At 39.1% G+C, this 15,266-nt stretch overlaps 1 protein-coding gene across 6 annotated transcripts in view; it reads right to left on the reverse strand.

Moving 5' to 3' along the window:
* The window catches only part of LOC128641190 (collagen alpha-1(XI) chain-like), a 222,453-nt gene that overhangs the window by 17,225 nt on the left and 189,962 nt on the right, over positions 1-15,266 (reverse strand). For all 6 annotated transcript variants that reach the window (XM_053693756.1, XM_053693757.1, XM_053693754.1 and 3 more), the window contains 7 exons: positions 8,794-8,847; positions 8,507-8,614; positions 7,411-7,464; positions 2,913-2,966; positions 2,443-2,487; positions 2,286-2,339; positions 1,592-1,636 (listed from right to left, as the gene is read on the reverse strand). In XM_053693756.1, the coding sequence (XP_053549731.1) occupies positions 1,592-1,636; positions 2,286-2,339; positions 2,443-2,487; positions 2,913-2,966; positions 7,411-7,464; positions 8,507-8,614; positions 8,794-8,847 (414 nt within the window). The remainder of the gene's footprint in view (positions 1-1,591; positions 1,637-2,285; positions 2,340-2,442; positions 2,488-2,912; positions 2,967-7,410; positions 7,465-8,506; positions 8,615-8,793; positions 8,848-15,266) is intronic.

The raw sequence follows: 15,266 nt of genomic DNA on the forward strand, positions 1-15,266 counted from the left end.
AGACAAATAATTTACTGTAGAGGGGTTACATGACAGTCTATAGTAACAAATAATTTACTGTAGAGGGGTCACATGACAGTCTATGGGGACAAATAATTTACTGTAGAGGGGTCACATGACAGTCTATAGAGACAAATCATTTACTGTAGAGGGGGTCACATGACAGTCTATAGAGACAAATAATTTACTGTAGTGGGGTCACATGACAATCCATAGAGACAGATAATTTACTGTAGAGGAGTCACATGACAGTCTATAGAGACAAATAATTTACTGTAGAGGGGTCACATGACAGTCTATAGAGACAAATAATTTACTGTAGAGGGGTCACATGACAGTCTATAGAGACAAATAATTTACTGTAGAGGGGTTACATGACAGTCTATGGGGACAAATAATTTACTCTAAAAAGGTCACATGACAGTCTATGGGACAAATAATTTACTGTAGAGGGGTCACATGACAGTCTATAGAGACAAATAATTTACTGTAGAGGGGTCACATGACAGTCTATAGAGACAAATAATTTACTGTAGAGGGGTCACATGACAGTCTATAGAGACAAATAATTTACTGTAGAGGGGTTACATGACAGTCTATGGGGACAAATAATTTACTCTAAAAAGGTCACATGACAGTCTATGGGACAAAACATTTACTGTAGATGGGTCACATGACAGTCTATAGAGACAAACAATTTACTGTAGAGGGGTTACATGACAGTCTATGGGGACAAATTATTTACTGTAGGGGCCCCATGACAGTCTATGGGGACAAATAATTTACTGTTGAGGGGCCCCATGACAGTCTATGGGGACAAATCATTTACTGTAGAGGGGCCCCATGACAGTCTATGGGGACAAATCATTTGCTTTACAGAACTAAGAAGAACAACTGCAATACAAGAAGTAATTTATTCTGGAGGGGAAGGCATTTTATTGGGACAGATATTGTCTTGTAGAAAGATCACATGCAAGTTTTTATGGATTAAGACACAGCGTACACATCTAATATGCAACTTGCACAGATTACTCTGCTGGTTTATTTTATCGCTGCATTCTTTCTGCTGTTTTCCCATGATGCTAATCTGAAAGCTGCAGCTTTGTAGTCTTAGCGCACAGCACATGACAATACGACAGACTCATGTATAGTCATCTTGTTGCTGGTTAGCAGATACATGATGGACACCGTCTGTTATAGAATCTCATTTATCTTTGGTAGCACCGTTGTGACAGCTTCACAAGAAGATTTATCATTGTGAGTAGCGCCCTCCAGGCATGCACCATCAATGTCACTATGCTCAGTAAGTGCCGTTTCCAGAGGACCAGAGAGGTGCTCAGCTGAAATGGGCAGAATTATGAAAATAAAAGATACATATAGAAAGCAAATGTTACTGGCGGCAGTGGGTACCCAGCGGCAGATACTAGTGTTATTCATTCCCTTGTCCTTGTTAAGTGACAGTGGTGAATACAGATTTAGCAATAGGTACAGAAGAAGAAAACTAGATAAAGGAACAATATTATTTTATAAGAGAGCATCTATAATCTGCCCTTTCTTGGGTTTAGCTCAGTAGAGTATAAGATGCACTTACTCTTTCACCAGGTGGGCCGGGAGGACCATCGTTTCCTGCTGTGCCCTACAATATATAGAGGAAATTAATAAATCAGTCAACAAGATTCAAAAACAAATACCAAACAGTAGAAAATAAAAAGGTTTATCAAAAGCAACCCCAGCCCCTTGCCTGATGCCCCTCATACAAGTTCTGATCTATCTATATGGGCATACCTGAGTATGTCAGTGTCACATGAGCACCATGTGATATGAACAATGCCTACTGTACAAGCCCTGATCTCATCTGTATGGGCAGGTGCATACCTGAATATGTCAGTGTCACATGAGCACCATGTGATATGAAAAATGCCCACTGTACAAGTTCTGATCTATCTATATCGGCAGGTGCATACCTGAGTATGTCAGTATCCCATGAGCACCATGTGATATGAACAATGCCTACTGTACAAGCCCTGATCTCATCTGTATGGGCAGGTGCATACCTGGGTATGTCAGTGTCACATTAACACCATGTGATATGAATAATGCCCACTGTACAAGCCCTGATCTCATCTGTATGGGCATACCTGAGTATGTCAGTGTCCCATGAGCACCATGTGATATGAACAATGCCCACTGTATAAGCCCTGATCTCATCTGTATGGGCATACCTGAGTATGTCAGTGTCACATGAGCACCATGTGATATGAACAATATCGTATAAGGACACTTACCTTAGGACCTGGTTTTCCAGTAGGACCTCTGGGACCTCTAGCACCTCGTGGACCCTGAGAAACAAGATGAACTCCATTAGATATCATGACAGAACTGGTTAACACCTGGAACTGAACTACACAACAAATGAACAAGGTAAACGAGGCAGAAACTCACCGTTGGACCTCGTTGCCCCCTTGGACCCGGTTTGCCAGCTACACCCTGCGAAAAGGCAAAAAGACTAATTAGTGTGATGTGTCTATATGAGGGAGGCACAGAACAAGGTTTATTTACCCACACTGTGCTAATCTGGTGAATGGAAAACATATCATGTGACCCACCCAATGTCACAGGAGCAAAGTGACTTATAATGACCATTATACCTGGTATAATATCTTTTTTTATTTATCTAAAGCTGTTATAATTGTCAACAATAAACTAGCAGGTGGTTGCAGTTTGTTCTAAGGATCCTATTGGTTTCTATTTTGCATGACATTCTCTTTGAAGGTTTCAGTTCTCTCGTCTACAAACTCTTTGTATCCCAGTGTATCCTCTTGGTGTTGGAGCTGTGTGGCAAATCTATAGTCTATGGTTACAATGTTCTACTGCTGTCTTTGCTGTGGGAATAATGCAGAACAGTATCATACCCGAGCTCCTTTTTCACCGTTGGCTCCTGGGAATCCGGGGAAACCTGTAGACCCCTGACAGGGAATAAATTAAAGCCAAGATTATATTAAATAATGTGCAGAGAAGACCACAGATACCATTTACTATATGCACAAAAGCACAACATCTCCTACGTATGCAGCACATAGATATGTGATGAGTCTCTTACCAACAGAATCCAGATGCAAGGGGAAAAAAACATAATGTGTGATCAAACCAGCTGCAACTCAAAACTAAGTCATTATTACATCTCAGATGTCTCATTACTGGAGTCTGGCTAAGTCAGGGATCAAGTCAGTGAACAGCCATACAAGCCATATTCTGTGCTCCAGACTAGACATTTCAGTCATGTATTCACCATCAGACGCCTGTTATACTTGGCTTAGATTTGTTCATATGAACGTCATAAATTAGAGCAAAGTCAGGTTTCTGGATTCTGTTTAGTTGCAATGAGTACAAACCCAATATTATATTATATACAGCAGGAAGGTGAACTAAATAGTGAGAGGCACGTGCTAGGGTATTATATTATATACAGCAGGAAGGTGAACTGAATACTGAGAGGGACGCGCTAGGGTATTATATTATATACAGGAGTCAGCAAGCATGATCAAGCACCGGTAGGTGCTACATACTGAGAGGGAAGAGCTAGGGTATTATATTATATACAGCAAGAAGGTGAACTTAAATACTGAGAGGGACGCGCTAGGGTATTATATTATATACAGGAGTCAGAAAGCGTGATCAAGCACCGGTAGGTGCTACATACTGAGAGAGAAGAGCTAGGGTATTATATTATATACAGCAAGAAGGTGAACTGAATACTGAGAGGGAAGAGCTAGGGTATTATATTATATACAGCAAGAAGGTGAACTGAATACTGAGAGGGAAGAGCTAGGGTATTATATTATATACAGGAGTCAGCAAGCATGATCAAGCACCGGTAGGTGCTACATACTGAGAGAGAAGAGCTAGGGTATTATATTATATACAGCAAGAAGGTGAACTGAATACTGAGAGGGAAGAGCTAGGGTATTATATTATATATAGCAGGAAGGTGAACTGAATACTGAGAGGGAAGAGCTAGGGTATTATATTATATACAGGAGTCAGCAAGCATGACCAAGCACCGGTAGGTGTTACATATTGAGAGAGAAGAGCTAGGGTATTATATTATATACAGCAAGAAGGTGAACTTAAATACTGAGAGGGAAGAGCTAGGGTATTATATTATATACAGCAAGAAGGTGAACTGAATACTGAGAGAGAAGAGCTAGGGTATTATATTATATACAGCAAGAAGGTGAACTGAATACTGAGAGGGAAGAGCTAGGGTATTATATTATATACAGGAGTCAGCAAGCATGATCAAGCACCGGTAGGTGCTACATACTGAGAGAGAAGAGCTAGGGTATTATATTATATACAGCAAGAAGGTGAACTGAATACTGAGAGGGAAGAGCTAGGGTATTATATTATATACAGCAAGAAGGTGAACTGAATACTGAGAGAGAAGAGCTAGGGTATTATATTATATACAGCAAGAAGGTGAACTTAAATACTGAGAGGGACGCGCTAGGGTATTATATTATATACAGGAGTCAGCAAGCATGATCAAGCACCGGTAGGTGTTACATACTGAGAGGGAAGAGCTAGGGTATTATATTATATATAGCAGGAAGGTGAACTGAATACTGAGAGGGAAGAGCTAGGGTATTATATTATATACAGGAGTCAGCAAGCATGACCAAGCACCGGTAGGTGTTACATATTGAGAGAGAAGAGCTAGGGTATTATATTATATACAGCAAGAAGGTGAACTTAAATACTGAGAGGGAAGAGCTAGGGTATTATATTATATACAGCAAGAAGGTGAACTGAATACTGAGAGAGAAGAGCTAGGGTATTATATTATATACAGCAAGAAGGTGAACTGAATACTGAGAGGGAAGAGCTAGGGTATTATATTATATACAGGAGTCAGCAAGCATGATCAAGCACCGGTAGGTGCTACATACTGAGAGAGAAGAGCTAGGGTATTATATTATATACAGCAAGAAGGTGAACTGAATACTGAGAGGGAAGAGCTAGGGTATTATATTATATACAGCAAGAAGGTGAACTGAATACTGAGAGGGAAGAGCTAGGGTATTATATTATATACAGGAGTCAGCAAGCATGATCAAGCACCGGTAGGTGCTACATACTGAGAGAGAAGAGCTAGGGTATTATATTATATACAGCAAGAAGGTGAACTGAATACTGAGAGGGAAGAGCTAGGGTATTATATTATATACAGCAAGAAGGTGAACTGAATACTGAGAGAGAAGAGCTAGGGTATTATATTATATACAGCAAGAAGGTGAACTTAAATACTGAGAGGGAAGAGCTAGGGTATTATATTATATACAGCAAGAAGGTGAACTGAATACTGAGAGAGAAGAGCTAGGGTATTATATTATATACAGCAAGAAGGTGAACTGAATACTGAGAGGGAAGAGCTAGGGTATTATATTATATACAGGAGTCAGCAAGCATGATCAAGCACCGGTAGGTGCTACATACTGAGAGAGAAGAGCTAGGGTATTATATTATATACAGCAAGAAGGTGAACTGAATACTGAGAGGGAAGAGCTAGGGTATTATATTATATACAGCAAGAAGGTGAACTGAATACTGAGAGAGAAGAGCTAGGGTATTATATTATATACAGCAAGAAGGTGAACTTAAATACTGAGAGGGACGCGCTAGGGTATTATATTATATACAGGAGTCAGCAAGCATGATCAAGCACCGGTAGGTGTTACATACTGAGAGGGAAGAGCTAGGGTATTATATTATATATAGCAGGAAGGTGAACTGAATACTGAGAGGGAAGAGCTAGGGTATTATATTATATACAGGAGTCAGCAAGCATGACCAAGCACCGGTAGGTGTTACATATTGAGAGAGAAGAGCTAGGGTATTATATTATATACAGCAAGAAGGTGAACTTAAATACTGAGAGGGAAGAGCTAGGGTATTATATTATATACAGCAAGAAGGTGAACTGAATACTGAGAGAGAAGAGCTAGGGTATTATATTATATACAGCAAGAAGGTGAACTGAATACTGAGAGGGAAGAGCTAGGGTATTATATTATATACAGGAGTCAGCAAGCATGATCAAGCACCGGTAGGTGCTACATACTGAGAGAGAAGAGCTAGGGTATTATATTATATACAGCAAGAAGGTGAACTGAATACTGAGAGGGAAGAGCTAGGGTATTATATTATATACAGCAAGAAGGTGAACTGAATACTGAGAGAGAAGAGCTAGGGTATTATATTATATACAGCAAGAAGGTGAACTTAAATACTGAGAGGGACGCGCTAGGGTATTATATTATATACAGGAGTCAGCAAGCATGATCAAGCACCGGTAGGTGTTACATATTGAGAGAGAAGAGCTAGGGTATTATATTATATACAGCAAGAAGGTGAACTTAAATACTGAGAGGGAAGAGCTAGGGTATTATATTATATACAGGAGTCAGCAAACATGATCAAGCACCGGTAGGTGCTACATACTGAGAGAGAAGAGCTAGGGTATTATATTATATATAGCAGGAAGGTGAACTGAATACTGAGAGGCACGTGCTAGGGTATTATATTATATACAGCAGGAAGGTGAACTTAATACTGAGAGGCACGTGCTAGGGTATTATATTATATACAGCAGGAAGGTAAACTAAATACTGAGAGGCACGTGCTAGGGTATTATATTATATACAGCAGGAAGGTGAACTGAATACTGAGAGGCACGTACTAGGGTATTATATTATATATAAAATGAGGAAAAAGAAACACGCTGGATTGTCAAAGTATATCCACTAGTTTATTGGGATACAGACTTGGTCAGCAAGGTAAACTCTTTAACTACAGCAGGAAGGTGAACTAAATACTGAGAGGCACGTGCTAGGGTATTATATACAGCAGGAAGGTGAACTTAATACTGAGAGGGACGTGCTAGGATATTATATTATATACGGCAGGAAGGTGAACTGAATACTTAGAGGGACGCGCTAGGGTATTATATTATATACAGCAGGAAGGTGAACTGAATACTGAGAGGCACGCGCTAGGGTATTATATTATATGCAGCAGAAAGGTGAACTAAATACTGAGAGGCACGTGCTAGGGTATTATATTATATACGGCAGGAAGGTGAACTGAATACTTAGAGGGACGCGCTAGGGTATTATATTATATACGGCAGGAAGGTGAACTAAGAGGCACGTTCTAGGATAGTGATAAAACATATTCAGGAAACTAGGTGCAATATGAAAGGTGAGCTATGAAGCATTTTATCCTCTGTCACTGATTAACACGTCCCTGTAGGATTCCTACCAGATGACTGTGATACAGTGACACTATTGTATGTGTAGTACAGGATCGCTAGAGTTCACTCACATATCAGCACCAAGAAAGACAACGTACCTTGGGCCCCTGCCTTCCTGGGTAGCCGGGCAATCCTGGAACTCCAAGTTTACCCTAAAATACAAAGATCACAATCAGTTGTCTGTCCAAGAATGTTGGTGTATATGTGTACATGCGTTTATTTATGTCACTATTTTTAGGCTGCTGTATATATGTACATGTGCATATTTATGTTAGCATATTTTGGCTGGTGTGTAAGGGTACATGTGTGTATACAATACATGTCATTATGTGTATATGTGTACATGAGCATACATATCAGTATGTTTATTCTGATATATCTGTGTCCTTGTTTATATGCATATCAGTATATTTGTGTTTGTATATCCATGCCGTAATGTATCAGTTTGGGTGCATATATATGTATGTGCTGGTGAATCTGTGCCGGTATGTATCAGTCGGTGCATATTGATCTATTGCTGGTGAATCTGTGCCAGTATGTATCAGAAGGGTGCATATTGATGTAAATGCTGGTAAATCTGTGCCAGGATGTATCAGTCTGGGTGCATATTAATCTATTGCTGGTGAATCTGTGCCAGTATGTATCAGAAGGGTGCATATTGATGTAAATGCTGGTGAATCTGTGCCAGGATGTATCAGTTTGGGTGCATATTGATGTATGTTCTGGTGAATCTGTGCCGGTATGTATCAGTATGGGTGCATATTGATGTATTGCTGGTGAATCTGTGCCAGTATGTATCAGAAGGGTGCATATTGATGTATTTGCTGGTGAATCTGTGCCGGTAGGTATCAGTCTGGGTGCATATTGATGTATTGCTTGTGAATCTGTGCCAGTATGTATCAGAAGGGTGCATATTGATGTATGTGCTGGTGAATCTGTGCCGGTATGTATCAGTCTGGGTGCATATTAATGTATTGTTGGTGAATTTGTGCCGGTATGTATCAGTCTGGGTGCATATTGATGTATTGCTGGTGAATCTGTGCCAGGATGTATCAGTCTGGATGCATATTGATGTATTTGCTGGTGAATCTGTGCCGGTATGTATTAGAAGGGTGCATATTGATGTTTCAGCACCATGGACAGCTCAGCACCAACGTCAGGGCTTTGCTTTTACATAACATCAGAACCACTCACCTTTTCACCAGCTAGACCAGTAGGACCAGAGTCCCCATTGGGACCAGATCTTCCCTTTGGACCTTCTGGACCATCTTCTCCTCTTGGACCTAATGGACCAACCTCTCCCTAAAATGAGAAGCCAGAATCACAAGCCGTGTAAGCAACAGAGACAGAAGGACCTGAATGATTCTGAAGGAAACTGAAGAGGTAAGAGATCTTCTGCAGGGGTTTACTCAATAGAGGGAGCTTACTAAATCTCCAAACACACTGTTAATTTCATGTTTATGACAACTTTTTATACTCACCCGGTCTCCTTTGAGTCCCATATCGCCCTTAAATCCAGGAAACCCGTCTTCACCCTACAGTGGAAGAGGTGAATTGCAATTAACAAGATAATTTAAGCAATTTACAGGGACTATTAAAAATTCCCATGTGTAGGAAATCTCAGCACTATGGGAAATATATATTGAGGCACAAAAAACATATAATTTAACTGCTTTCTATTTAAATACCCATTAGTATGTGTTTTACCTGTTAACAGAAGGTTTGAACAATCAGAGTATCACTTATGATTTGCAAGAGCAGATCCTGAGTCACTCTGTAACCAGCAGAACATAACTGCTGACCTTATACACCCTGCGTATTACTATTCTGCAGAGAGGCTTGTAACAAAAAATGATTTATAACAGTCAATATGATCAGATTGCTTCTCCGACTCACTCCGCTTCCAAGAAATGTTTAAAAATGAATCACATTTTAATTGTTTCTGTTCAGGTTCATGTTGCAAGTCATTTATAATATTCCAGTCTAAATAAGTGACTACAAGGACACAATTTGGCCACATTTTACAAACTAAAAGCTAATACTGTTGCACTATCCTTAGCTTTACATAAACAAAATGTTTGTTTCCTGCATTAACATATTTACCATAAATATAACTGCCCAATACAATAACTGACTAAACCCTATAAATATAACTGCCCAATACAATAACTGACTAAACCCTATAAATATAACTGCCCAATACAATAACTGACTAAACCCTATAAATATAACTGCCCAATACAATAACTGACTAAACCCTATAAATATAACTGCCCAATACAATAACTGACTAAACCCTATAAATATAACTGCCCAATACAATAACTGACTAAACCCTATAAATATAGCTGCTTAGATGCTGTCAGTCCAATAAATTATTAGCGATATAATAATTTAAATATCAGAATGCAAATAATTGTAATCTGCAGCCTAAAATTTAAAACATTGATTAACTATCGTATTCCAAAGCATGCAAGCTCACTTTATGTTGTGACTTAAATTTAATAATAATAATATATGGCTAGATTACGAGTTTTGCGGTATGAGTGAAAAAGCAGCGTTATGGCTCTTTTTCACTACCGCTGGTATTACTAGTCTTGCAGGTTTAGATGCACCGCACACTTTTTTGGCCGTAACGCAACGTAACTACCGAAGCTTTCCAAAAGTCCTTTTTCAATGGGACTTCCTTTGCGCCAGTATTACGAGTTTGCCTGGGAGGCCAAAAAGTGAGCGGTACAGCCTATACCATCAAGATCCATACCGTAAACTGAAAGTCAGTAGTTATGGCTTTTATGCTTCAAAGCCGTAACATAAAACGCATAACTAAAGTGCTAAAAAGTACACTAGCACCCATAAACTACCGCAACGCAAACACTAAAATAAAATTATTAACCCATAATATGCCGCTCCGGACATCACCGTCACTATAATAAACATATTAACCCCTAAACCGCCGCACTCCCACATCGTAAACACTAGTTAAATATTATTAACCCCTAATCTGCTGTCCCTAACATCGCCGTCACTATACTAAAGTTATTAACCACTAAACCTAACCCTAAGTCTAACCCTAACCCTAACACCCCTAACTTTAATATAATTAAAATAAATCTAAATAAAAATTACTATAATTAACAAAATAATTCCTATTTTAAACTAAATACTTACCTATAAAATAAACCCTAAGCTAGCTACAATATAACTAATAGTTACATTGTATCTAGCTTAGGGTTTATTTTTATTTCACAGGCAAGTTTGTATTTATTTTAACTAGGTAGATTAGTTAGTAAATTGTTATTAACTAATTACTAACTACCTAGTTAAAATAAATACAAATTTATCTGTAAAATAAAACCTAACCTGAGTTTTACTAACACCTAACCTTACACTACAATTAAATAAATTACATTAATTAAATACAATTAACTAAATTACAAAACAAACACTAAATTACACAAAATAAAAAAGAAATTATAGTAACATAGTAACATAGTAGATAAGGTTGAAAAAAGACTGAAGTCCATCGAGTTCAACCTATACAAATCTAAAATACTTACAAAAAGCTCCAGTTAAGCTTAAATAACCCCATTAAAATGTGACCCATTTAATACTAGTAATCATATCCATGAATTTTGTTTATATACAGAAATTTATCCAGACTATTTTTAAATGTATCTATGGTATTGGCATTCACTACCTCCTTTGGTAATGAGTTCCACAATTTTATTGCTCTTACAGTGAAAAAACGTTTCCGTTGCAGGAGATTAAATCTCCTTTCCTCCAACCTTAAATTATGACCTCTTGTCAGAACCAATTTTCTTGGAATAAAAAGAGCTTCTGCCATCTCTGTATATGGGCCTTGAATATATTTATATAAAGTAATCATGTCACCTCTCAAGCGCCTTTTTTCTAAAGAGAACAGACCCAGTTTGGCTAGCCTCTCCTCATAGGTTAATTTCTCCAATCCCCTTATTAGCTTTGTGGCCCTTCTCTGAACTTTTTCTAGTTCTGCAATATCTTTTTTAGCAATCGGTCCCCAGAACTGCACTCCAAACTCAAGGTGAGGTCTTACCAGGGCTTTATATAATGACAGAATTATGCTTTCCTCCCTTGAATCAATGCCTCTTTTAATACATGCTAGTATCGTATTAGCCTTTGAAGCCGCTGCCCTGCATTGTGCACTCATCTTTAGCTTGTTATCTATTACTACTCCCAAATCCCTTTCCTCCTGTGTTTGGCTAAGTCTTGTCCCATTTAAAAAATACATAGCCTGCTTATTTTTACTTCCAAAATGTAGAACCTTACATTTTTCCGTATTATCAAATATTTAAACTAATTACACCTAATCTAATAGCCCTATCAAAATAAAAAAGCCCCCCAAAATAAAAAAACCCTAGCCTAAACTAAACCACCCACACAACCAAACCCCCCAAATAAAATCCTATCTAAAAAACCTAAGCTCCCCATTGCCCTGAAAAGGGCATTTGAATGGGCATTGCCCTTAAAAGGGCATTTAGCTCTTTTTCCGCCCTAAGCTAAAAATAAAACCCACCCAATAAACCCTTTAAAAAACCTAACACTAACCCCCGAAGATCCACTTACAGTTTTTGAAGATCCGACATCCATCCTCAATGAAGTGGCAGAAGTCCTCATTGAAGCCGGCAGAAGTCTTCATCCAAGCAGGCCGAAGACTTCATCCAAGCCGGGCAGAAGTCTTCATCCAGACGGCATCTTCATCCATCTGGCGTGGAGCGGCTCCATCCGGCGCAGAGCATCCTTTTCAATCGACAGCTCTTCCAGAATGAAGGTTCCTTTAAGGGACGTCATCCAAGATGGCGTCCCTTGAATACCGATTTTCTGAATTCTATCAGCCAATCGGAATAAAAGGGTAAAAAATCCTATTGGCTGATGCAATCAGCCAATAGGATTGAGCTTCAATCCTACTGGCTGATCCAATCAGCCAATAGGATTGAGCTCGCATTCTATTGGCTGTTCCAATCAGCCAATAGAATGCAAGCTCAATCCTATTGGCTGATTGTCTCAGCCAATAGGATTTTTTACCCTTTAATTCCGATAGGCTGATAGAATTCTATCAGCCAATTGGAATTCAAGGGACGCCATCTTGGATGATGTCCCTTAAAGGAACCTTCATTCTGGAAGAGCCATCGATTGAAGAGGATGCTCTATGCCTGATGTCTTGAAGATGGAGCCGCTCCGTGCCGGATGGATGAAGATAGAAGATGCCGTCTGGATGAAGACTTCTGCCGACTTCGATGAGGACTTCTGCCGCTTCGTTGAGGATGGATGTCGAGTCTTTAAAAACTGTAAATGGATCTTCGGGGATTAGTGTTAGGCTTTTTTTAAGGGTTTATTGGGTGGGTTTTATTTTTAGCTTAGGGTTTGCGTGGAAAAAGAGCTAAATGCCCATACATATGCCCCGCAAAAGGCCCTTTTAAGGGCTATTGGCAGTTTAGTTTAGGCTAGGGTGGGTTTAATTTTGGGGGGGCTTTTTTATTTTGATAGAGACTATTAGTTATATTGTAGCTAGCTTAGGGTTTATTTTATAGGTGAGTATTTAGTTTTAAATAGGAATTATTTAGGTATTAATTGTAATTTTTATTTAGATTTATTTTAATTATATTAAAGTTAGTGAGTGTTAGGGTTAGGTTTAGGGGTTTATAACTTTAGTATAGTGGTGGCAGCGACGTTGGGGGCGGAAGATTAGGGGTTAATAAGTGTAGGCAGGTGGCGGCGATGTTAGGGGTGGCAGATTAGGGGTTAATAAGTGTACTGTAGGTGGCGGCGATGACGGGGGCAGCAGATTAGGAGTGTTTAGACTCAGGGTTTATGTTAGGGTGTTAGGTGTAAACATAAATTTTCTTTCCCCATAGGAATCAATGGGGCAGCGTTACGGAGCTTTACGCTCCTTTATTGCAGGTGTTAGACTTTTTTTTTAGCCTGCTCTCCCAATTGATTTCTATGGGGAAATTTTGCACAAGCACGTAAAACCAGCTCAAAGCAGCGCTGGTATTTGTGTGCGGTATGGAGCTCAATTTTGCTCAACGCTTCAATATTGCCTGCTAACGCCGGGTTTATTAAAACCTGTAATAGCAGCGTTATAGGGAGGTGAGCGGTGGAAATAACTTGCAAATTAGTACCGAGCCGCTCTTACAGCAAAACTCGTAATCTAGCCGATAGTTATTAAATAAAATCAACTTATAGTTTACAAGTATTATATTTCTTATGTATAATGTTTCTCATTGTTTTATTCGATATTTATTGGGTCCTTAGCCAGTTACTAAAATGGCACAGGACAGTCATATTTACACTGAGCTCTTATAAGATGCTGTAAATAATGACCAGATTAAGATTAAAATAAAAAGAAATATATTCAAATAATTAAATTAACAAGCGGTTGCGGAATGATAAATGCAGGCGGAAAGTGTTGTTCACTTGCCACAAATTCATGCAGACATGTTGCCTAGCTGGGAACTTTGTCTGACAGCAGTCAGCTCCATTCTGGCAATAAACTTGTGCTCCATAGCTGAATACGGCTGGTGTTTGGTGGCTATGGAGATATCCCACTCCTGATTAGCTCAGCAGCTGTGTTCAGCTCAGAATCAGTAGCTCATTGCTGGTACAGATCTGACCTTAACTATGTGTTTACCCTTTTGCATGGAAATAGTTCTGTGCAACTAAATGTGAAATGATAAAGTTCTCTAGCGCATTTGAATATTTTATTATAACTTAATCATGTCTCTTAAAGTTAAAACCCAGCGCATTTTATACTCTTTTTCAGATTACCGTCTGTTGGAGGAGATATTTGTAAACTGTTTTGAACCAATTCCAATGAACCAGAAAATCAGATTTCCTAAAGGCTTTAAAAAGAGTTTGTGCTGCGTAAACAAATCTATTCTTTTCCTTCACACCTTTTGCACCAGTGATTTTTTTTATTTTCTGTAATTCTAGTGCTTTTATCTCTTGAGAAACATTGTGGTCAGTTTTCCACCTTCTGTTTTGTCTCCTCCTGTTTTTGGGCTCTCACTCCTGCACAGGCTCGATACCATTAATCGCACTCTTAAATGGTGAGAATTTCATAATATTCATCTTCATGATTGTAACAAATATTTGGACGTCATAAACATTATGAATTCTGGATACAAACTGATGGGCACACGTCATGTACTGAGCTTTATTAAAACCATAAACAAAAACACCAGGCAGCTATCAGCAATAACCAATGGCATCTGGGATAAACTTTTCATTTGCCATAATTCTTTCATTATTCAGACAGAGAATACAATTTAAAAAAAATTCCAATTTATTATCGAGTTTGCTTAACTCTCTTGGTATTCTTTGTTGAAGAAGCAGCAATCCCCTTCTGGGAGCTAGCTAAACTTTGGGTGAGCTAATAATATGAGGCATATAGGTGCAGCAACCAACCAGCAGCTCCTGAGCCTACCTAGGTATCATTTTCAACAAAGGATAACAAGAGAACAAAACAAATTAGATAATAGAAGTAAATTGGAATGTTGCTTAAAATGTCCTATCCCTTTAACGTCACTTTAGACCCCTTTGGGAGCTTTGCCAAAAAACCTTTAGGGGTTCATTTATCATTGTGCGGACGGACAAGATCCGCTATAGCGAACCATGTCCGCCGCACATCGATAAATGCAGACAGCATACTCTCTGCATTTATCATTGCAGTTCTTGTGAGCTGCTGGTGCAATACCGCCCCCTGCAGATTTGCGGCCAATCAGCCGCTAGCAGGGGGTGTCAATCGACCCGATCGTATTCGATCGGGTTGATTTCTGTGCACCGCCTCAGAGCAGGCGAACAGGTTATGGAGCAGCGGTTTTTAGACCGCTGCTTCATAACTTGTGTTTCTGGTGAGCCTGAAGGCTTGCCGGAATCACGCGGCATCAAGCTCCATTCAGAAGCTTGATAAATAGAC

This window comes from Bombina bombina, chromosome 10 (assembly GCF_027579735.1).
Source record: "Bombina bombina isolate aBomBom1 chromosome 10, aBomBom1.pri, whole genome shotgun sequence".
In the NCBI taxonomy this organism is placed as follows: domain Eukaryota; kingdom Metazoa; phylum Chordata; class Amphibia; order Anura; family Bombinatoridae; genus Bombina; species Bombina bombina.